At 43.3% G+C, this 24,588-nt stretch overlaps 1 protein-coding gene across 2 annotated transcripts in view; it reads right to left on the reverse strand.

Annotated features, from left to right (window-relative positions):
• KCNAB1 (potassium voltage-gated channel subfamily A regulatory beta subunit 1) overlaps positions 1-22,373 on the reverse strand; it is a 263,968-nt gene extending 241,595 nt beyond the window's left edge. The window contains exon 1 of one of the 2 annotated variants that reach the window (XM_054983176.1): positions 22,141-22,373. In XM_054983176.1, the coding sequence (XP_054839151.1) occupies positions 22,141-22,373 (233 nt within the window). Of the gene's footprint in view, positions 1-11,760; positions 12,003-22,140 lie in introns of those variants that run through there. The other variant, XM_054983175.1, reaches the window with a different exon arrangement.
• Positions 22,374-24,588: the final 2,215 nt, after the last annotated feature.

The raw sequence follows: 24,588 nt of genomic DNA on the forward strand, positions 1-24,588 counted from the left end.
AACCCTAATCTGGAACCATAGGTTATTTTCTAATTCAAAAGCTTACCTCCTCCCTCTTAAACATTAGTCAACCCAACAAAAACATTGTCAAGAGTCATAGCTCAATTTCTGCATCATTCCTAGACTTGTTGATACACACACACATTAACTGACCAGTGGAAATTACGTTTAATATATGGTGGTGGTAGAAAGTGCCATCAAGACATAGCTGACTGAACCCCTGCTGAGGTTTTCAAAGAAAGATACTAACAGAGGTGGCTTGACATTTCCTACCAATGTAACCCTAGTCTTCTTTGGAGGTCTTCCATTCAATTACTAACTGAAGCCAACCCTGCTTAGCAGCTGAGATCTGACTAGATTGGGCTATCTAGGTCAGGGTATATTTAATATATAGCCAGTTTTTAAGCACAGGATTTTAATATAAGTACCAGTGAGCACCGTGACTAGGTAGAGGTTTGCTCTAGGCCTCTTATTGGCCCAATTGTTTTGAAGTTCTGTTTCATTCTCTCTGCTAGCAAGTTCATTTAAACTGAAATTAGTCTGTTTTGAGTAGAAAGAAGAACGTGCATTTAGGGGCTTATTTAAATCAAATCAGCTTTAAATGACAGTGTCACTTAACTTGCTGTGATTCTTGTCAGCCTAAAAGCTAATACCTTCATTAATACCACTGTGAAATTCAGTCCTGTCACTTTCAAATGATTTGCAGCTGTTTTATCTAAGCTGGATTTGACTGAATTTCCCCCTATAGCAAAACATATAGAAAGCAGCTTCAAGTCTCAGAGAGGTTTCATTTTATAAAAGCCTGTGACTGGGCAAGTTACATTCAACATGATTCAGGAGAGATGTACACATTGTTTGGCATCAAAAATTACTTCTTGTCAATAAAGTTCCACAAATTAGAAAAGAACTCATCAGTAGTCTATTTGTAGCAGCAAAACCAATAATCACAATAAAATGGAATGCTAAGACAGCACCAAATATAGACCAATGGCTTAGTAAGGTGTGGGACCAAATGATTATGGAAAAAATTACAGAAAGAATTCAACAATCATCAGAAAAAGAAAAGACAACAGAATTTTACAGTAAGTGGAAGCCATTTCTTGACTACATTACAACAAGCAACATACAATCTACAAACACAATCTACCAGTCATTAATAGAAATATAAGCAATTGAAGAACAACAAAACTTTCATGGATCTATATGAGGAAAACCATTTAAAGAAAAAGAAACTTTAAATGTTAATAGTAAACTTGTAAATAAGTTATTGTTATGTGAATGTAAAAGTAAGACTTTAATTGGACTATGTGCTTGATAACCTTTAATAATAATTTTTTTTAAAAAAGTCTCCAAAAAAAAAATTACTTCTTGCCTTTCTGGCTTGGATCATTATTACTGTTACACTCACTGTGGAAAGATTTTAAGCAACCCAAGTGCAGTAGAGCTCCAGGAAATGAACAAATTTTCCCTGCCACCCACACCATCTCAGTCATGCAAGAAATGCCTAAAGTGGCACAGGCATTGCCAAGGGCTGGAACACCTGGGTGACTGGGGGCAGGACTCTGAAAAACATCTGCCCCCACTTTGGGCCTCACTTTTGTGCCTAAAATTTGCTACCAACACTGTTGAGGGGGAGCACAGCCAAAAGCTGGATATTTGGACCTCACCCTGGGTTCATCTGGCACCATCAACTGCATTTAACATTCTAAAGACAAGGAAGAGATTCCTCTCTGCCTCAAAAATTCTCACAGACCTTTTCTATATGGAGTTTGGCTTTCACATTTGTTGCTCAAGATGAACAGCTACAAAGAGCTCCTCCTAGTGAAATTTAATCAGAAAACTTCATTTATTAATACCTTCAGTCTGTTTTACCCATATATCTTATTTTTAAAACCTATATATTGTATCAATCTATAGACATTAATTTTTATCAATGATTTTTACCAATACACATGGAATTTCTTATGTACATCCCTCCATGCAGAGACAAGACCACAATTCTAGAAAGGATTTCAAAGCTATCTAAACCAACCATCCTGACTAAGTCGTCACCATCTATACTTACATCAGAGAGAAGGGGAATAAAATGAACCAACTGGACAAAGTAAAATCATTTCTGGAAACAAGAACGCTCCCATCCAGGAACTTGGATGCAAGGTATGTCTCTATGACCAGAAGTGTAACTGTTTAGAACAGAGCACAGGTGATAGAAACAAAGCAATAGTTACTGCTGTGTGAAACGGGGTGAGTGGATTATCCTCTGTTAAGCATCAATTTACGTATATTTTACTAAGGATTTCTGTGCTGCTGGGAATGTTGGTGAAGTCTCTGGAATGGATTTGCTAAATGGCCTTCACTTCATGAAAAGGTTGTGGATGGCATAAGTTCTGGGCAGGTGGAAGGGCCTGGAGAAATCATCCAGGGAGGAAAGAGGCCTAGGAAAGGATTCAGCAAGGATTCAGAGTCTTTAAGAAGATTGCAGGTGGGGCCAAACTGGCCATTTAACTAACAGGAAGAGTTCTTGGTGGGCTGCAATGAGGAATCTTATGATCTCTGCCAGCGCTATAGGAGCTGCTTGGCTTTGACCCTTCAGTGACAGAAATATCAGCTCAGCAGTTGTTCCTCCCAGGCCACTAATGTTAGCACCACTGGCTGCGTCAGAGCTGAGTGGCTTGAAGCACTTCAGAAGCAGCTAAAATTGGCTTGTTCCTGAGCCATTTTATCTTCCCATTTTGCCCCAGTTGCAGGCCTCTAGTCACCTGAGATATGTTAGACTACTCAGTAATATACAGAATGTTTTTCCATCTTCATCGTTTGTCTCCATATCAGAGAGAATCCACCATGCTTCACACCTTTTTACCTGATACGTTACTGCCCCTTAGACCCGTGTTTGCCTTGATATGAGTCCTATTATTTTAGTATGCTTTCTAGCCAGCCACAGTAGCATTTTCATCACACTTAGCAACACACGAGCAATCCGATCTTTTCGTGATATTTAAAGGACCAATTTACACTCATATAAAGAACTAGCAGTTCTTACACCTATTGTTACCTAAAACTAATATAAACTGAAAAGAGGGGGAAATACACCATTAAAGTACACCTTATCAAAAGGAGCTGTTATTCCCACTGACTTTTTAAGTCCTTGCGGAGCTTGTTTCCTTGGTACCAATTATATTTTATATTGGCATAATGTCTTATAAGGTGGGAGGTTTGGAGAAAAATACATTTTTTGTAGTTTCCCACTCTTTCTGGCAACAAACAATGCTGAATTGTAGGACAAAACCCCATCTCGTACCAAATAGCTTACAAGTTACAACTTCGAAATCTACATTTTCCATATTTTGTGCCATCCCTTCTCTCTAGAGACATTCCATGCCTCTTAAACTTTTGTGGATATTGGCTGCACCACTAGACATACTGCTTATCCCTAAGGAAATGCATTCCTTACACCAATTTTGGAGAAAACTAACTACACTGGATATTAATAGGATGGGAATAAACAAGTGCAGTGACTAATATTGCAATCCTAAACTGAGTTACTTCAGTTTGAGCCTATTAAAATCAATGTGCTTAGACTAGAGTAACTGCCTAGGATTGCACTGTGATATTTCTCCAAGAAGCCTATCTAGGGTTACCAGCCCTCTGGTGGGGGTGGGACATCCCCTGTTCCCAGCCTTTGCCCCTCACCACCTTTCACCTGACTGGCAGAGTGGGAAACACAAGAATGGGGCTGGAAACTTTCGAGCATGTACAGTGCTGTGAATGTTCCCATGTCATGTCATTCCTGGCATGACATAGAAGTGACAGATTGTGCCAGGGACTGAGTCAGTAAAACTCAGCCCTAAAGACTACATTTGGGGCTAATTTGAATAGCTAGCTTCATTCATCAGGATTATGTGCCTCCCCCTTGGATCTATAGAAACTATGTTCCCATGTATGTGGTGTCTGATTCAGATTGTAACTGTGGCAAACGTGGAGAAGGAGCTTCAGATTTATCCCCTCCCCACCAATGCCATTTTCCCAACTTGAAATGGTCGGAGGGGGGTTCTGTTTTGATCATTGGAGAAACCAACAAACATGCACTTCCATAAAAGGGTGATATTGATTTTGAGTTGTGTTCCTACAGAATGAGCTACTCTCTGAGACCTGAATTAATAGGCCATGTATATTATAGACAATTTGAACATTTTACAAACTTCCTTTCAAATGATTGCTGATGTGGCTTTCAATATATTGTTTTGAGGACACAAGAGAATGGATTGATGCTGTGCTTGTTGCAAACCTAAAGGGGGCTGTTGAATATTAGAGCCAGTGGGGTGTAGTGTCTAGAGTGATAGATTAGGATCTGGGTTACTCAGGTTCATTTGCCCCCTCTGCCATGGAAGCTTGCCGGGTGACCTTGGGCCAGTTACATCTAGGATTGCCAGGTCCCTGTATCCTCCCAGTGGGAGGGTTGGAACCTGGCACTTACCTTCCACAGTGCTGGTTTCAATCTCTGTGCATGTGCTCCAGCAGCAGTGTGATGATGTCACGTCCAGAAGTGATGTCATCACACTGGCTGTGGGAGCGTTCCCATGCTCCACACGGCTCTCATTCGGCCAGTTTGGGACCTAAATTGGCCCCAAACAGAGCACAAGGACGCTCCCACAGCCAGCACAATGATGTCACTTGCAGAAGAGACGTCACCACACTGGGTGGGAGCACACACATGGTGTGCGCTCCAGAGTTGCCTGCCAGTGGCAGGCAAACTCCGGGAGTTTGCCCCCTCCTGCTAATCGCTGGACAATCGGCAGATGAGGAGGCAGATCCCCGGGAGTTTGCCCGCCACCAGCGGGCACCTGGAAACCCTAGTTACATCCTCTCAGCCTAACCTACTTCACAGGGTTGTTGTGAAGAAAAAATGGAGAAGAAATGATGTAATCAGTTGGGATCTCCTTTGGAGAGAAAGGGAAAATAAAAGAAAAATAAATAAAATAAATAAGGTCAGTAGTAATGAGGGACAAGAGGAAGGCTTAAAGGCCTGTGAACATTTTAAAATCAAATGGCTTAAAGCTCTGCATGCTGATGACCATCATTCCTGTCAGCCAGGAGCTTATGAGAGTCAGGCCTTGTCAAGTAGGGAGATGGTAGTAGCTCCCAATCTCTCTCCCTCCCACCCTCCCTTCCTTCCCAGATCCTCAAGGGCAAAATAAGACATCAATGTTCTCCCTTGGCCTCTGGCAAGCTTGAGGGTGGGGTAGGGGTGTCTGAAGTAGATTTCCCATGAGCTTACATCTGTATAGGCTCTTTCTGCCTCAATCACCATGGAAGTAATGGTGAAGCCACGGCCTCCCAGAAGAAGGGAGCTCTGACTCTTAAAAGCTTACACCCTGAAAATCTTGTTGGTCTCTAAGGTGCCACTAGACTCATATCCTGCTGTTCTACTGCAGACCAACACATTTACCCACCTAACTAACCTCCCTAAAAGGCTCCTCCAACTGGGATGCCTCTCCTTTATTCTACATGGTCTGTAGCCCATCTGTGACCCTGTTGCTCACAGTTTACCCTTTAAGGAGTTGGAAGCAGAACCAGCTTCCAGTGTGATGCTACAAACATGTGTTGCTATGTCTATGCTGGGTCTGGATTAGAGATGGGCACGAACAGGAAAAAAACAAACATGATGTTCATTGTTCATTGCCATCCACGAACAGGGATTCACAAACATCGACAGACATGACATGTTCACGAACATGTTCATAGTTGGAGGTACGTGGGAGCTGAATTTGAGCTGGGTAAAGGAGAGTCCATGGGTCTCCCCCCTTCATGTAATTTTCTCTTCACAGTGGCAAAAACTGGACTGTCTGCTGGAAGCTAATTGAGGAGTTACAAACTGACCTTCCCAATGTCCAAATCCCACCAAATTTGCAGGGAAATAGTCCTCACTGTCCTCTGAAGACCCCCACAAGTTTCAGAGAGATTGCACCCTGGGAAAGACATGATCCATGGGTCCCTCCCTTTCCTGTCATTTTCTCTTAACAGTGGCAAAAATGGGACTCTCTGGTGGAAGCTACTTTGAGGGGTTACAAACTGACTTTCCCAATGTCCAATACCCACCAATTTGCAGGGGAGCTAGTCCTCACTGTCCTCTGAAGACCCCCCAAGTTTCAGAGAGATTGCACCCCGAGAAAGGCATGATCCTTGGGTCCCTCCCTTTCCTGTCATTTTGTTTTCACAGTGGCAAAAACTGGACTGTCTGCTGGAAGCTACTTTGAGGAGTTACATGCCAGAAGGCAAGCCAGAAGGAGTTCAGACAGAGTTCAGACAGTCCATGCCTATGTTGCCAGGAGACCAGACTGTCTGGCTTTATGAACGGCTGACGAATGCCACGAAGAGGGCTTGAAACGAACACGTTTGCCAGGAAACGGGGCCTCACAAACAGCTTGCTCACGAACAGCGGATTGGACTGTTCGTGGCTTTTTTTTTGTTCGTATTGCTGTTCATGCCCATCTCTAGTCTGGATCCTCTTGCCAGAATTAGCATCACTGTGCTAATTAACAAATCCTTTACAGCTGCCTTTTTATGGTAAAATATTTGATAATTGACACTTAAATGCCATAATGTTTTATCACCGTATGGGTGCCTATGAAGTTTATGGTTTTAATCAAGCAATTATACAGAACAAGAAAGCTTGTTGTTCATATAGTACTGCTAGCTGACCAAGGCATAACCTTTAGTTTAATTAGCTTTATTAGTCAAAAGGATAAAAACAATATGCTGGTGCTGTTTTGTGGGGGAAGTTGTCATCATAAAAGCCAGTTTTAAAGCATATTATTCTACTTAAATGGTCCTACTGAGACATTTTCAGTCTACAGAACTGACAGTTGTGGGGGGTTTTGAGGGGACTTGAGATCTGTGTTGTCTTTTCTGAAAAAAATTCCTATAGACTTAAAAGAGTATTGAAACTCATAAAATACATTTGCAGTACCAGGACACAGGGTTATAGGACAACAAGAATTGGTGCCCTAGGGAAGGGTTCAGTGCAGAAAAAGATAAATGGGCTGGATCTAAGGACCTTCTTGCTCCTCAAAAAGGCCTTCTCTGTTGAAGGGAGATTGGTCAGTTAATGGAAGGGAGTTGTTGGATCCAACCTCAAATATTTTATTTCTGATGCAATTTGAGTATAAATCTTTTTCAAGAAAAAACATTACTTCAGAAACAAATAAACAAATAAAGCTCATCCTCCTATCATTCATAGTCAGAGAACCTCTTCACATGACTGGATAGGCCAACACACCTGTTTATTTGTTTAATTTAGAAAATGTATGTGCTACCTTTCCAAAGATCTGCTTGATGCAGCTCAAAATAAAACCAATACAATAAAATCATTAAAACAATCTAGGAGCATAAAACAGTATTCACCAACTGCCACTTCAAGAATAACCACTGGCTAATATGCTTAGATAATTTCCCTTAGAAGAGTTTCCTATCAGGAATAAAATACATACACCATAGAGTTTGGGGAAGAATCCAGAGCATCACTCAAGACAGTGATGTCACTTCCACTTATATCAGAAAATACATTGTGGCATTGCAGGACACCGCTTGTTCCATTTCCCTCCATCACTTTACTGAGTAAAAACAAAGTAAAAACAGTACAATCATATATCTAACAGTTAAGTGGCCCTGACATGCAGACACTTAAATCTGCTGATCTGGATCTATTGGCTATAAAACAGATGTTTCTGCAAATCTGGAGGAAATCCCAGGTTTGCAGAACCATCTGAACTCCTGGAAAACTACATGGGCAGGTGCATTGTCTGCTAATATGCACTGAGTGCATTGTCTGCAAATATGCATTGAGTGCATTGTCTGTAAATATGCAGAAATGCACTTACCTCCTCCTCCTCTTTTATTATTGTTGCTACTGAAGGCTGGGAGCCATGCAGACTCTAAGGAGGCTGGGGGGAGCTGGACAAGAACTGCTGAAGGCACACCAAAGCTGGAGGGGGCACCCTGGGGAGAACACCTGCCACATTGAAGTTAGAGTCCACTGAGGAGACAGATGAGATATCCCCTCAGAATTGCAGGTGGGTGGGCAGGAGGGAGGGTACCTGGCTAGGTGTGGGTGGGAGCTGTCTCTACTGCTGCAAAGCTGGTGTTGGCCAAACTGGGAGGGGGGCTGGACTTAGTGAGGGGAACCACTGCCACTATGGTGCCACCCGTGGTGCCACTGCCACACACAATTAAAGGCAGTTGGGCAAGCAGAAACAAGAGCACCTGGTCAGGTGCCAGGGCAGAGAGTCACCACCATGAAGCTCCTGCCTGCTGGCCTGAGAGGGAACCCAGGTGCAGTTGGATGTGCTAGGTGCACGGGGCACCACAGACGCTGCTGCAGGGAACCTAAGGCCAGCTGGCCAGGGGTAGCAGGGGCAATCTCCCCCATGATTCTTGTGGGTACCTGGCTTATAAAATCACAAAAACCTTAAGAATTAAGTCATATAAACAAGCTAGGGTAAAAATAGCATTAAAAACTATCAGCAGCCTAAAAGAGTATTCATAAAACAGTTGTCAGGGTATAGAACCAGAGGAGTTAGCCATATTAGTCTGCAGTAGCAAAATAGCAAAGAGTCCAGTAGCACCTTTAAGACTACCCAACTTTATTGCAACATAAGCTTTCAAGACCCACAGCTCTCTTCGTCAGTTGTCAGAGTAGTAGCAGATCATAAAAACAGCTTTAAAAGATGGAATCACGCAGTTAAAAGCCTGGATAAAAACAAATACTTTAGCCTAGTGCCTAGGACAGGAAAATAGGTGCCAAGCAAGCCTTAAGGAGAATGCATTACAAAGGCAAAATACTACAGTTGCCAAATCCAAGATTGGAAATTCCTGGAGACAAGGAAAGGATCTCAGTAGAGAATAATACCATAGAATCCACCCTCCAAAACAGCCATTTCATCAGGGAACTAATACCGGTAGCCTGGAGATCAGTTGTAATTCCAGAAGATCTCCAGGCCCCACCTAGAGGTTGGCTAGCTTCTGAAGTCCCCCCCCCCTGAAAAAGTCTTGCCTCTGGCCATCACCTGCCTCAGCTTTGCAGGCAGTGACACAGACAGCCCAACCTGGAATTAGGAGGATCTTAACTAGTGAATTGGACATGAGAAGGCAGTCCTTCAAGAATATGGGCCCCCAATCTGTTTAGGATCTTAAAGATTAGGCCCAATTTCCCCATAGCCATTTCCCCCTTTGCGGAGTTAATATAAACACACAAACCATGACACAGCTGAGATGGGATCACCCAGTCTAGAGTGAGAAGTGAGGATGGTGGCACTAGCATCATTCTTCTCATGTGTCCCTTCCCTTTCCAAATTGTAATGGAATTTCTGAGGGGCTACATCTCACAAAAGCTGTGACTTTCATTGTAACCCAAGAAAGAGGTGCCTTTTTCCTGAGGGAAGGAAGGAAAGGGCAGAGAGAAAGAGAGGGGAAAGAGAAACAACAGGTTGGAGAACTGCAATCAGGAACAGATATGGTTGCCACCAGCCTCTAAGTGGGTCTTGGAAATCTCCCAGATCCCCAGATGACCCCTGAGATCAGCTCACCTGGAGAAAATGGCTGCTCTGGATGGTGGACTGGACTCTATGGGCCAAGCTACACATGACGAATGACACTTGAACGGCAAGTGGATTGAGTGGAGGGCAAGTGAACAGGGAGAAATACACTTGCCATTCAAGTGTCATTTGTCATGTGTAGCTTGGCCCTCAGGCATTATACTCTGCTGAGGTCCCTCCCCTCCCCAAACACTGCCCTACCCAGACTTCACCACTAATATCTCTAGGAATGTCCCAACCCAGAGTTGACAACCTTAGGAACAGGCCAGTGAGCACTGAAATACACCTAGAGCTGCCAGATGGGGTTAGGAGAAATATCAGACTGTGGGGGGGGGGGGGGGACTAACCTCGAATTTGCTAATCACACATACACTTTGTTTGCACACATTCCCAGCCTCCAGTACAATGATGTCACTACAAGTGGGACTTCATCACACCCGTGGCAGCAGCAACGTGCAGGAAGGCAAGTGGGCTGGCCACTCTCTGCTCTGGCAGTGGTAAGCTGTCTGTCAAATATATTTTCCTGGTCAGTCCTAAAAAAACCCTGGACTTTCCAGATGGAAACTGGACACCTGGCAACCCTAAGAACACAAGTCAGAAAAGTAGGAGAAAAGTTGGACTTTTTGGAGTCCTGTTGTTAGACTGAAATTCAAGCGCCTTTGGAGCTTTGGCCTGCATAAAATCTTCACCTTTAGCTTCAAAAAGTTTTCTCTTTCTTAGCAGAGAACAGACAGGAAGGGAGAAGTCAAGCCAAATGTTCTTCAATCTCACCCAGCCATGCTTCGGAAATGCTAATAACCTTCCTGGCCAGAGACAATGACATGACAGCTCACACCTCCAGCTGGAAACAAGCACTTAGGAGGGAACAGAGATTTGGGAGGTGAAAGAGGATAGAAGGTACTTCCCTGGAGATTTCAGGAAGGGCTTCTTTGGCATTTGGGGAGTGCGGTGGGCAAACAAAGATGATAATTGGAGTATTATCTCTTGCTGGGTTTGCAGGACTGTTTGTTTAAGTGTGTGCTTGTTCATCTGTTGCATCCATTGCTGAACTTTTCACACCAAAAAGAATGCTTATTTCATAGCTAATGGGTTGTAAGAAAATCCATATGTTATTACAGGCTGTTTAATTTAGTATGGAAAATAATGAATAGTTAATAAGGAACTCTCATTAAATACTCATAAGCTGGTTTATTTGTACAATGATTCGCGGGTTTTTTCCTTCTTGTCATAATACAGTTCATTGGCAAATACCTGAAAATACACTAGTGCTAATGCTCGTTCCTCCAACTTTGCTTTTCTGCAGCGTGTTTTCATGTAAAGATGGTGAAATTTAAGCACAGGCAGAAAGTTATAGTTAGCTCTACCCACCTTTCAAGGCTCTTAAGCCATTCTCTACACCAGCTCTCTCTGGGTTAAAATTGTGGCTTCATGGCTTCCACAAATTCCTTGGGGAGGGAGGCTGCATGCATAAAATACAGAAAATTCCCAACTTCCCAACTACTAACATAGGACGGACTATGTGGTATTATGCCCTGGCTAAGGTTCCATCCATCCCCAAATCCCATCATCTTCAGGCTCCACCCCCAAATCTCCAAGAGTTTTGCAGCCTGGAGTTGGCAACCCTATAACCCTATAACTATGCATTCATATTTAAGAAGGTTGCAAGATGTGTTGTGGCTGATGGATACGCACCCCTAAGGGTGAAATCCCTTGTTCTCATTTTATTTTATTTTCATGAACAAAGAGGGGGGAACTGTCAGACAGTTGGTAACAGTCCTTTCCCAAGGATCTGAGACTTTTCTATAATTTACATTCTATTCCCTCCCCACTCAAAGCATTGTACAAGTTCCCATCTTCTTCTCAGGCCACAGCAAAGATAACGGCATTCTTTGAAGGAAACGCATACACACCAAACAGTGTAACCTGAATAAATTATCAGATTAGATGGAATAAATTTACTCAATCAGAAGTATTTGGATTTCTGAGGTCGTAATTCTATGACCCTGAAAAATAAGCATGTCTGTAAATTAAGACTTCTGAAATGAGTTCTACCCAATAAATGACAAACTCTCTCAAGGCAGGATGGATCACTGAGTAGCTAGAATCCAAGTTAAGTCATCTCACCAATTTAGGCTTGCACACACAGCCTTAGTAGGCATTATGGAGGTACCTGTATCTCATTCCTGATGCAGCTTTGGCGATTTGCTGTATCGACAGTCCATGCATGAGCAAAAACTTCTCCAGTAGCATCTGTTCAGGTTGTTTGCTTAATCCCTCAAGCCAGCGTCTTACTGGAGAGCTAAGTTTAGGAACCATACTTTGCCTCTTAAGCTTTAAAGATGCTTCATTGGGCTTCTGTATACCTATTTTGGATGGTGAGATATTTGTACAGGCTACTTTATAAAGATTCATGTTCCAAAGCAAAAACCAAGAGCTGGAGTCTGTTTCTCACATTTCAGATGGCCACATCTGCTGGTTCCTCTAGATGGCCGTCACCATGATGCTTCCGTTAGAAGAACGGTTGTCTACTAGATAGCCGGAGAACGCAGCTCAGTAAGTCACCCTGCAGTTTCTGCCAACTGGTTCATATCAACCGATGTCTAAGATGGACCGTGATCCTTTTTAATTTAACTCAAATGTCACATGGTCAAGTACAGATATAAATCCGTAAATAGGATGCCAGCATTATTTCTCATACAATTATATTTAGATAAAGAAAAAATGTATTTGCTTGGGAGTTTGTGTATCCCCCCAGAGTTTATTTAAAGCCTTAAGCTAGATTCATTGTACCATTCTAGATTTTCCCACCAAAACCAGGCACAATTGTTATTTATTTGTTGCAAAAGAATTTTTGTAGCGCACAAGTTACACTATTTTGTTGCTGGCAAAAATGTAACACGTACCACCACATAAATATCTATTCTGGGATGTATTTGCATATGTCTAATGGACACCTATTGGTCAGTGTCTGTAACATCATCAGTGAGAAACTGACATCACTTCACTAACATAGCGACCCTCTTTTCTCTACAAGGAATGCTGGTATGGTTGGGCAAAACTTTCCATCTATTGTTCCCAGCATACTAATTTATCCTAAGGGATAAATTAGGGGCAGTGTGTGTGGGGGGGGGGGGGAGGTTTGGAACATCTCTTTGACAGCCAAAGGAGAGATTGTTTCCTTTTTTGTTACCGGTACTTATCCTTGGCCATTGGCTCATAGCCCATGACTCACAGCCTGTGGTCCTGATTAAGCCAGATCAGTGGATCCAGGATTAGACCACAAGTTGGATTTCAGCTGTATTTTTATCTTTGTCTTTTTTGGGCAGGGGGTGTAAGCCACTTTGAGTCCCCACTAAGGCGACAAGCAGGATAAAAAATACTTGAATAAATATCCAAATTTCTTATTCAACAAACCAAAGGGCACATTAACACTCTTTTCTGTAGTGTGACATTCTAACCTTATTTCAGGCATGCACAACTCTGGAGAATTGTGTTGCCGCAATCCCTAACCCTAAGGCTTCCATTCAGTCACTAATCCATCAAACAGAATATGATTAGATAATCAACTCATTTGATGATGTCTCATGGGTTCAACTAATCCTTAAATCTTTCAAAAGCAGATCAACCAAGACTGCTCTACAAAGAGGACGTGTTTTGAAAAGATGATAATTCTGTGTGGCAGAGAGAGAGAGATTTCTGGCAGGGACATTTGGGTTATTCTTGCTCTGGAAGTGGTAGATCAACATCCTGTGGAATCCATATGACCTTGCCAGCGCCAGTTGTTGTAAGGCTTCATCAGGGTCTTATCTCCAGATTCAAGCAATTCTCCATTATCGTTTATAAAGGTCAAAAACCTATTTTTAATATCTGCTTTTGAAACTTGATACATATTTCCAGAGCATCCCAAAAGTCTTAGTTTACCATCCTTTAGCAAGCATAATTGGGAAGATCTCAAGCTCCAGGGACCACATTGCTATTCCGATGCAGCATAAAAGTAAACAGGGAACATACCATACTTTCCAAAATGAATTAAACTGGATTTCATGACAGTACAAGGGTCATGAGTCAGAGCCACTGTGTTTCAGGCGTGTCCTTTAGCAATAGGGCAGCTCCTTCCCCTTTCTTTTTTGGGAGGTGAGAAGTCATAACAAGATGAGAAATCCTAAACATTTTGCCCCAAACATTAAGCTGACTTATATGGAATCTGACAATTGGTCACCTAGCCTAGCTCTACACTTTCCAGTGAGCAGAATCTTAGCCATGTATCTTTGCCAGTCTTACCGCCAAAGACGCTTCAGCTTAAGATACCAGGGATAAAAACTGGGACCTCATACCTTCAAAATATGTGGTCCATAAGCTAAAGGATGATGTGAAGGAAGCTTGATGGACAACCTTCATATCCATGACTCAACCATGACTCTGATGGCCTGATACAACAGTATTGGTGGGTGCTGTATGAAGAAAGGCTGAAGAATCTGGGCCAGTTCAGTTTAGGGGAAAAAAATAACTTAAGGGGGGACATGATAGTGGCTTATAAAATGATACATGGGGTGGAGAAAGTGAATAGAGAGAACCTTTTCTCCCTCTTGTATAATACTAGACCTTGTGGGCACCAAATGAAGATGATGGACAATAGGTTCAGAACAGAGATCTTGACTGAATGAGTAGTAAAACTGTGGAATTCACTGCCAGTGGATGTAGTAAAGGCTGTAGTGAAGTGTAGTGAAGGATGTAGTGAACAGAGATGACTCTAAAAAGGGGTTAGACAGATTATCAACTATTATTATTAACTACTTGTTTTATGCCCCACCAAAGCAGGATTACAACTGAACATCAAGAAGACAAAAGTAATGACTACTGAGGAACTACACAATTTTAAAGCTGACAATGAGGAAATTGAAGTTGTTCAAGATTTTCTATTCCTTGGCTCAACCATCAATCAACAGGGAGACTGCAACGAAGAAATCAGAAGAAGATTGAGACTTGGGAGAGCAGCTGTGAGGGAGCTAGAGAAGATCCTTAAAGATAAAGATTTTTCTCTGGGAACCAAGATCAAGATAATCCAGACTATGGTATTCCCGATTGCCATGTATGGATGTGAAAGTTGGACGGTAAAGAAAGCTGACAGGAAAAAAATTGATTCATTTGAAATGTGGTGCTGGAGGAGAGTTTTGCAGATACCATGGACAGCCAAAAAGACAAATAAGTGGGTACTAGATCAAATCAAGCCGGAATTCTCCTTAGAAGCTAAAATTACAAGATTAAAGCTATCGTACTTTGGTCACATCATGAGAAGACAAGATTCTCTGGAAAAGTCAATAATGCTAGGAAAACTGGAAGGCAGCAGGAAAAGAGGAAGACCTAAAATGAGGTGGCTTGACTCAATAAAAGAAGCCACATCCTCCAGTTTGCAGGATCTGAGTAGGTCTGTTAGAGAGAGAACGTTTTGGAGGTCTTTCATTCATAGGGTTGCCATAGGTCGGAAACGACTTGACGGCACATAACACACACACACACACACATGCCCCACCATTCTCCCCAGTGGGGAACCAAAGCAACTTGCATCATTCTCTTCTCCTCCATTGTATCTTTCCAACGACTGAGAGTGTGAGACTGGCCCAAGGTCATCCAGCAAGCTGCTAAGGCAGAGTGGGTCTCCCAGATCCTGGTCTGATACTCTAACCACTACACTATGCTGGCTTTCATGGCTTCATGGAGGACAGGTCCATTTGCTGGCCATGGTGAGTAAAAAGATTCTCTATATTCAATTCAGAGCCAGTAAACTTCTGAAACCCAGTGCCAGGAGCCGGCCTTTATGTTCTGTCTGTTGGCCCTCAAGTGTAACTAGAGCAAATTTTCCATTTTTATCCTCACAACAACCCTGTGAGGTAGGTTAGACTGAATGATGGTCTAGCAAGCTTGATGTCAGAGTGGGAGTTGAAATCTCAGCCTTCCAGATCCTAGTCCAGCACTCTAACCACTACACCATGCTGTCTTCTAAAACTGTGAAATGTTCATACACACACATATATAGCTTGCTGTGTACTAGAACTGGGGTTGCCAGCGTGGAGGGCTTTTTTCTGGTGGTATTCACAGGAACTCAGTACTGGCATGTTGAGGAGGTGGGCTGTCCCAAGTCCTGAGGGGGAATTGGTGGAAATCAGTGCAACTTAACCAGTTTGGTGTAGTGGTTAAGAGTGGCAGGACTCTAATTTGGAGAGCCGGGTTTGATTCCCCACTCCACCTGAAGCCAGCTGGGTGACCTTGGGTCAGTCACAGCTGTCTCAGAGCTCTTTCAGCCCTACCCACATCACAGGGTGATTGTCATGAGGATAATAAGAAACCTCTCCAAGTGGACATTAAGTTGTCCTGAAGGGTGGTATATAAATTGAATGTTGTTGTTGTTGTTATTGTTATTATTATATGAATACCAACTTTTTTTAAAAAAGTACTGCTGGTGGGAGACTGGAGGATGACATGGGGGGTGCACTTTGCAATGTTGTGATAACACTTCCAGGGGAAACCTGGCAGTGACATCATGCCTCTCTAGGAATCGTCTGAAACTCTAACCAGAGTTTTTCTCCCATCAGCTGCAAGAGTGGTGGCAGGAAACCAGAACCCCTGACCCCCCGCCCCATCCCCAGAAGGAACCTGGGCCGAATCCACATTACCTCCGTGCGTCCCGGTGTTGCACTAAATGTCCGTGAAACACCCGGAAGTATAGCGTCTTTCAAGCGCGATTCAGAAATCGCACTTGAAAGACGCTATACTTCCGGGTGTTTCGCGGACATTTAGTGCAACACCGGGACGCACGGAGGTAATGTGGATTCGGCTCTGGTAAGCCTAAGAGGAACCATGATTATATTTAAAAATAAACTAATACATGTTTTATTGTTTTAATTGTTTAAAAGTTTAGTAACTAGGCTTTAGATTTCGGGAATAAAAGTCAAGAACTATTCATTCTCTGCAATATAATTTCCATAATTTATATTTACACAGATAGATTTACTACTAGTTTAAAATAAGAAACAACAACAGTTGCTTAGAATTTCATTTCACTGTCTTGTAATGGTTAATCAGCATTTTTTTAATCGGTCTTCATTGCAACTCTTTTAAATTAATGGTTTCAATACTTGACCTGTGAGTGGGCCAAATATCCAACTTAAAGCTGGTCCGTTGCAAACGCCAGAAGTCAGATTCACAGTGGGCATATTCCACTTCTGATATGATCTGTACCATCTGTTCTGTCCCTACTTCCTGACCCACAAACCATCTGCACAACAGATCGCACTAGCTGTGTCACAGTGGGCACCTTCTGCAGTATAGGACTGTCCCAGCCACATTGTTTCCTTAGTGAAATGATTTATGATGCAATTACTCAAGCTGAAATAATTTTAATGATTAAGTCAGCAAAAACTTAGGTTGCACAGTGCTGGCAATCTTCAGGTAATAAAGAAAATTGCAAAAGAGCCCTAGAACTGTGTTGATCAGAGATTCTATGGTACTAGAATATAATCCCTCTGTGATTGTTGGGGTAGGTATGTGAGGTAGCTAGCACAGGCCAGTTCCAGAAGCCAGAGATGTGTAGATAAGTGTTGCCAAACTTCAAGAGGGACCTGGAATTACAACTGTTCTCTAGAGATCCATTCCTTTGGAAGAAATGGCAGCTTTGGAGGGTGGACACTATTGCATTACAACTCCAGCCTTCCCAAGCTCCGCCCCAAATCTTCAGGATTTCCCAAACTTGGCTTGATAAGCCTAATAAGTAGCATCTAAATCAAGAGGACCTTGTAGCCTGCTATTCAAACTTCTTGAATTGTCTTTAATAATCACATCTGTATCACTATAGAAAAGAGTCCAGTAGCACATTTAAGACTAACCAACCTTACTGTAGCATAAGCTTTCGAGAACCACAGTTCTCTTCGTCAGACTAACACGGCTAACTCCTCTGGATCTGTATCACTGGAATTAACTCACAACAAAGTCATGAACTACTTACTGTATACATCCTTTCTCATTTATGTGCTGAATTGCTTTCTCTCTTATGGCTGATCTATGATTGTAACTAATAAACTAAACTAAAGCTTCTGGGATAGAGGTGTAAGAGAAGCCAAGCATGCTTTTCCAAAAAAGTATCCGGGGGGGAGGGGGGGCTCAAATTATTATTACTTTGGTTTCAAGTGATTTATTTACTTGGATACATGAAACAAATGGGAGGTCTTATTTTATAAAACCCTTCCCCCTCCACTGCACAGGGTTCCCAACTCCAGGTTGGGAAATTCCTGGAGATTTTTGGGGTGAAGCCTGGAGAGGGCAGGATTTGTGGACCGGAAGGATCTCAACAGGGTAGAGTACCATAAAATTTACCCTCCAAAGCAGCTATTTTCTCCAGGAGAATTGATCTCTAGGGCCTGGAGATCAATTGCAATTCTAGGAGATCTCCAGCCACCACCTTGAGGCTGGCAATCCTACATAGGTCTGCCAGCTCCAGGTTGGGAAATTCCTGGAGATTTGGGGGGTGAAGCCTGGAAAGGGCAGGATTTGGGGAGGGGAGAGACCTCGACTGTGTATAATGCCTTGAAAGCTGTCATTTTCTCCAGGGGAACTGATCTCTGTCAGCTGAAGCAGTTGTAATTCTGGGAGATCTCCAGCCACCTCCTGAAGGCTGGCAACCCTAAAAGAGGTTTCACTCCCCACCCTCCCCTGTACCATTTTCCTGGCCTGAAGCAGCCCCAAAGGACCCACTGTTGGCCCCACTGGGAAAACTAACTTGTAGTTAACAGCGGCTCTCTGGGCCCTTTCAGGTCAGGAAAATAGCATAAAATGGGGAAGTCTGAAGTCTCTTCTGCTCATGCTCCATGCTCCCAACTGGGACCCTGCATGTGTCATGTCTGAGCCCCATCCATGCCAATGCTAATGCTGGTTCATGCTGTACCTTGATGTCCTATTACCAGTGCCATAAATGTTTCTTCTGTTCAATTCTTTCACAGAATGATTGCAGGTGTTTATCTAACAAACTGTAGAAACTTTCAGTCCTCATGACCTTGCATACTACTCACTGCTGTTCATTGCTATGTCTTGCTTTCCAGTGATGCAACTTGATAGTACAAATATGTAAGATGTTCTCACACAAAGTGCCCACCAAAATCATGTTTATTGTTGGGAGGGGGAAGGAGCAAACGTATGTGCTAAAAGAAAGGGGGTTTCCACAACTTCCCATTCCTGTTAATTCCTTGCTCTTACTGCTTAGATGCTTACCTTGCTTCTGAGTAATCCTATGGACATATATATGGAAATGATTTGATTTCTGAATAAAACCATTTAACCAACAGCCTGGACTTCTTGTTGCAATGGTACAGGGATCTAGCCGCCATATCCTGTCATTCATAGCCTGACAGCATGCTGGGAATTGTGTGTGTAGCTGGGAACTCCCAGAACACATCTGTATAATGTCCACATGATGGACACATGAACTTGACAACATGGGCATCAGCCTTCACGGGGCACCCATGAACAAGCGTGACAATATTCATCCATTTTAATGTGGCAATAGGTCCATGTAGCAGACGCAGCACAATCCTGCCTGCCTTCTGGATAAATGAACCTTTTTCACACAAGCGGTTATTTTTCATCATATTTTTTGGCAAGAGCTTTAGCTTCTTCAGAACGGCAATTTTGCACTTAATTGTGAACCTTGTGAAAATTCAACACCGTATTATTGATTCCATTTTTGTCAGCCAACTCAAATTTGTTTTAAAATAGGGTTTATAGTGATAGCAACATGTTCATGTGAAAGATTAGTGGCCTACTCTTAGGACTGGGTTTCTTGAAACCTGCTTTGCTTAAACATATAGTGTTTTGTGCAATCTGCTCCTAAAGTAGGTTCCCCATTCCCCCAGTGGGGGTGGCACATCCCCTGCTCCCAGTTGCCGCCCCCTCCAGCAGGAGATTGGCAAGAGGAACAAGCATGGGAATGGGGAACCCACAGAGAACTCCTGCGTGCTCTGGAGCACTTCCGCATCACGCTGGGAATGATGTCATTCAATGACGCGCCAGTGGCTGATTTGGTAAGTACTCCCATAGCACCCCTCATGTCTGCTGTGCCCCTTCCCCCTCCCCCACTTTGAGCCTCGGGGGACCTGGCATCCCTATCTAAAGTCATCATTAAAATCCCAATTGAGGATATAAGAATAGGATTGTAAATTACTGGGGGGGAGGTGCTGGGGACTCTCTGGTATTTGGTTAAACCACAGAGTTTTGCTCAAATACCAGAACACCCTCGGTGATGTGGTGATGTCACTTCCAGGTGCAAAGGGAGTGATATCAGCACATTGCTGGCAATGTAATGATGTCACCAGTGAGCCCCCCAACCCAGTAAGTCTCTCCAACACCCCCCACACACAGGTGTAGAGGGGATCTGGCAATACAAGGCTGGATTGACCACTCTTTCTATCAAAGAGGCATTTATAGATCTCAGATCCAGTCATCCAGGTCCCACCCCTGGCAGATTTAAGTACCTAGGAAGCACAAAGATCATACAAGCAGGTGGTAGGCCTCAAACCTCCAAGGATCCTTTCCATAGCCTCATTCTGAATAAACTGAAAAGGGTATCCCAAACAACTGGACAGGTCAACTCCCTGGTACAATCTGACCCAATCAGTCGGAACAGATGTGAGAGATTTTATCCACAAAATGCTGAGCAAAATGGTCACAGCAGGCCACTGAGCACACCTGTATCCACAGGCCAGCTGCCAACAGGCCTCTGTAGTCGCCTACACTATACAGACACAAAGTGGATGGAAAAACTTTCTCTGCCACCATCACTGCCACAGAGTACACTTTAAAATGAGCTTTTGCCTGTGCCTTATTCATCCAGTATCTTCCTGTACTAGCTGTCTCCCTTGTCTTTTAATAGCTCCCAGCCCCTCAGTAAACCAAAGGGCCACCTGGGCTCTAGCATTTGAGAGAGGTTGTCTGGGAACGATCGGGTCAGTAGCCTAGGATATTTCCTCATTCCACAGCACAGGCCAACCAGGGCATTAACAGAAGCACTGACCATATCAACAGGAAAATCCCCTACAGCCATCAGAAAGTCACTCAGGTTCATCAGGCTCTGGACGCAGATCATTTTAATAGATCTCCAGCCCTGCAAAGTCTTGGTATCCCTGTAAGGGCCAAGCTACACATGACGAATGACACTTGAACGGCAAGTGGATTGAGTGGAGGGCAAGTGAACAGGGAGAAATACACTTGCTGTTCAAGTGTCATTCGTCATGTGTAGCTTGGCCTAAGCAAACAGCAATCTGTCCACAAAACAGAACAGCAGGAATTTCCGCAGCCCAAGCTGGCAATCCTGCTCTGTGGTGCACTAGCTAGATTGCTGGAATGCGACTGGGAAGGCCTGGGCTTGAATCCCCACTCAGGCATGCTTACTTTGAGCCTATTGCTCTCTTTCAGCCTAACCGACCTCACAGGGTTGTTGTGAAGATCAATTGGAGGAAGGAAAAACCATGCAAACTGCACTGAGCTTTTTAAAGGAAGGTAGGATAAAAATGCAGTCCATCACAGAGAGAAATTTCACAACAATTGAGCAAATCTCTAGGAATCACAGGATCAGGCTATCATATAAATGTGCCTTCATGTAGGAGACCTGAATCACTGATTACCTTAGGCATGTAATGCAAACAGGGCTGTCAACCCCTAAGTCGGCCTGGAATTCTCCCAGATTTAAAACTGATCTCCAGACTACAGAGATCCATTGCCCTGGAAGAAATGGAAGTTTTGGATGCTATCACATTCCCGCTGAGCTCCCTTCCCCCAACTTCCCCCTCCCAAGATACTGACCCCAAATCTCCAGGAATTTCCTGAACCTGAGTTGGCAACCCTAAATGGCAACAAGGAACACACTTGCTTCCCCACTGATCCTGAATTGCCATTTATCAGAGAGCTAGGCACAGTTTTCTCATAGAAATCCATGTGCTTAAGCATGCCAACTCTGAGCTGGGTTGTGTGACCCGCTGACTGCTCTAGGGCTTACATCTCAGCCTGTGTACTAGATGTCTGCCAAAGGCACAAATTCTTTTGTATTTATAGGGACCTGTTTTTTCCTGTCTCTACATTTCTGCTGTAGTTGTTACAAGGCATATATAAGTACACTGCACAATTTAGAATGTAGCCTTGAATGCATTCAAGATCATTCTAAGGCTTTTTTCTCCCCCCCCCCCCCACACCACCATCATGACCACACTCGCTCACTTAAATCTAATCGGGCACTCTGCCAAGCCAAACCCAGCAATCCAATGTTCTCTTGCATCCTTCATTTACTAGCAACCCTTTTGGAACGAACCACAATCACATTGACATAGCAGCCAACTTGAAACATCAGAGAGCCAAAGACAAAAGGGAATTACTGCACTGGGTGGTTCTGTGACTTAATAAAAATGATTACCTTTAAAAAGGTGTTAAAATATACCCACTAAGCCTGTTAATCATTTATAGATTTGAAAGGTGTATTTTAAACACACGGGGATAACAGGTGTAAAATGCTTACCTGTGAGGCATCCCACTAGTGTAGGCTACTGTGTATTCATAAGAGAGTTCACAGGTCTTTAGGTAAAAGTGCATCTCCAGTTCACGCAGAAGGGCCAGCTTTCGGGCCTTCTGCTGTATCAGCCCCGAGACATTGTATCTGCTATCCTTTTCTGAGGAAACCTTTGGAAGGTTCGATTGCTTCTTTATCTTCTTCTTCACTGTCCCGCCACCACCAGTACGAGCTGCAAACATTTTTTTTTAGCCTTGCTCTTGCAAAAAACAAGCACTAAGCTCCTGCTCTGAAGTCATATAAACTGATTTTTTTTCCAGCAGGTACTTTCATCCTTGTATAACCTTATCCTGGTCACAAAGCTGTAATCAGATACACATCTACAGGGCTTAAACCAGAAAGCAGAACGGTAACCTTTCCATAGACACATCTGGTTGCAGCTTTCTGCAATACTCAATGGCTCCCATCTTTAAAATGCTAATGCTACAGGTGCTAGAGTACAGTCTGCTGCATACGACTTTTATAGTACAATCCTAAGCAAAGTTACTGCAGTTTAAGCCCATTGAAATCAATGCTCTTGGGCTGGAGTAACTCTGTTTAGGATTACACTATTAGTCCAGCTCCTAAACCTTGAGTAGAGGAAGGATATGGTTCCAGGGTTGAGAGGTAATGTACTCTGCAGATGCTCAGAAGCACTTTTCTCAAACTCATATCTGCACTTGAAAATGAGTTTATGTGAGCCCTGACGCAAAAATTAAGCCCAGGATTGCATGAGAGTGAAAAGCCCTGCCTCATAGGACCAAGCTAAATGTGCAGGTTTTTAAAGAGTTGGGTCAGGGTGGCAGGAGACTGGCAAGCCTAGAGGAGCTTCCCCCCCACCCCCGGCGTTTTGAGGCCATTTGGGTTCTCTTTGATTTTTTAACAGCCATTTACTTTTAACTGCTGTATGGCTGCAGAAACCTGAATCCCAGATCCAACTCTTTAAAAACCTTCTGGCCCATAGTCAGAAATTTTGTGGCAAGGGTATAGGGAGGTGCAGGGGACTTTATGCAGACTAACCCAAATCCAAATTGATTTGCAGATTTTAAAAAATTATACTGAATATTAATAATTGTTATAAAATGTTATAAAATCTAGTGCCTAACGTTGGTCAGTTGTCACAATGCTTTTGCATATATGGGCCAGAACACTGGAAAGTTTAATCATTAATGCAATTGAGCAGAATACTACCTGTGTGTTTTATTGTTTTATATGTTACCTCTCATCGTGTCCTACTCCTTATATGCTCAAAAATCTGTACCAAAGCAAGTTGGAGACATGATACTCATAGGGAAGGCTCTATAAACATTTGATAGATATATTAATTTACTGCTAATCTCTGGAAGTATAAAATGTTATTGTAGCTTGCAGGCCACCCTACAAGGTCCATGCAGCAGCAGGGCTCTCTGACTGGCACAGCCGGGTGTAAACATGGCTGCGCTGGAAGTGATATCTTGCTATGGGTGGGGGGCAGAGTACAGGCCCATGACCTGCTGGCTCAGAAGGGGAAGCAAAGGCAAAAGACAGAGAGGTGGAAGGAAGATGAGGTAGACCAATTGGAGGCTGAGGTGGCTGTACAGAAGTTGGCTAGGAGGTAGGAAAGAGCAATACCCAGAGGGGCTCACCTGGGTTGCTCGACCTCACTTATCTGAGAACATAGAGACATGAAGTGGGAAGGAATGCCAGTGCATTGGAGCCCAATGGTGAAGGATCCAGGGGGAAATGGAGCACCTGCACTGACAAAACAAGAGGGTAGGACATGAAGCAATGGGCTAAAACTACATGCACAAAGGTACCGGCTGGATATTAGGAAAAACTTTTTCACGGTCAGAGTAGTTCAAAAGTGGAATCAGCTGCCTAGGGAGGTGGTGAACTCCCCTTCGCTGGCAGTTTTCAAGAAGAGGCTGGATGAATACTTGTCAGAGATGCTTTAGGCTGATCCTGCACTGGGCAGGGGGTTGGACTAGATGGTCTGTATGGCCCCTTCCAACTCTATGATCCTATGAACATTAATGTGAGTGTGGGGCCGAGAAAGAATTATCCAGGGGAAGTTCCATAAGGGTGACGAAACAGTCTGAGGGCCCTGCCACGCTAAAGGTGGCAGTTATTTAGATGTTCTCTTCCCATAGATTTATATTATTGGCCTAGCTGAACTTTAAAAAAAAGGAAACAGAAATTATTATTTCCTGTAGTTGTCATTGCCTTAACTATCGGCTGTAAATATCTGCAAACAAAAGAATGTCTCCCCATACCCATCAGGGCCCGATTAAAATCTGGGGAACTGGAAATCTAATTAATTACCCTGCATGATAAAATTTAGAAAAGGGTTAATGGCAAATTGCAAAGCACTAAAACCTTGGCACAAGCTGTTAAATTGCCCTGGAATTAGAACAAATTGTGTTAGTGATTCTTTGTTTT

The sequence above is a fragment of the Eublepharis macularius genome, chromosome 6 (assembly GCF_028583425.1).
Source record: "Eublepharis macularius isolate TG4126 chromosome 6, MPM_Emac_v1.0, whole genome shotgun sequence".
NCBI classification, from domain to species: domain Eukaryota; kingdom Metazoa; phylum Chordata; class Lepidosauria; order Squamata; family Eublepharidae; genus Eublepharis; species Eublepharis macularius.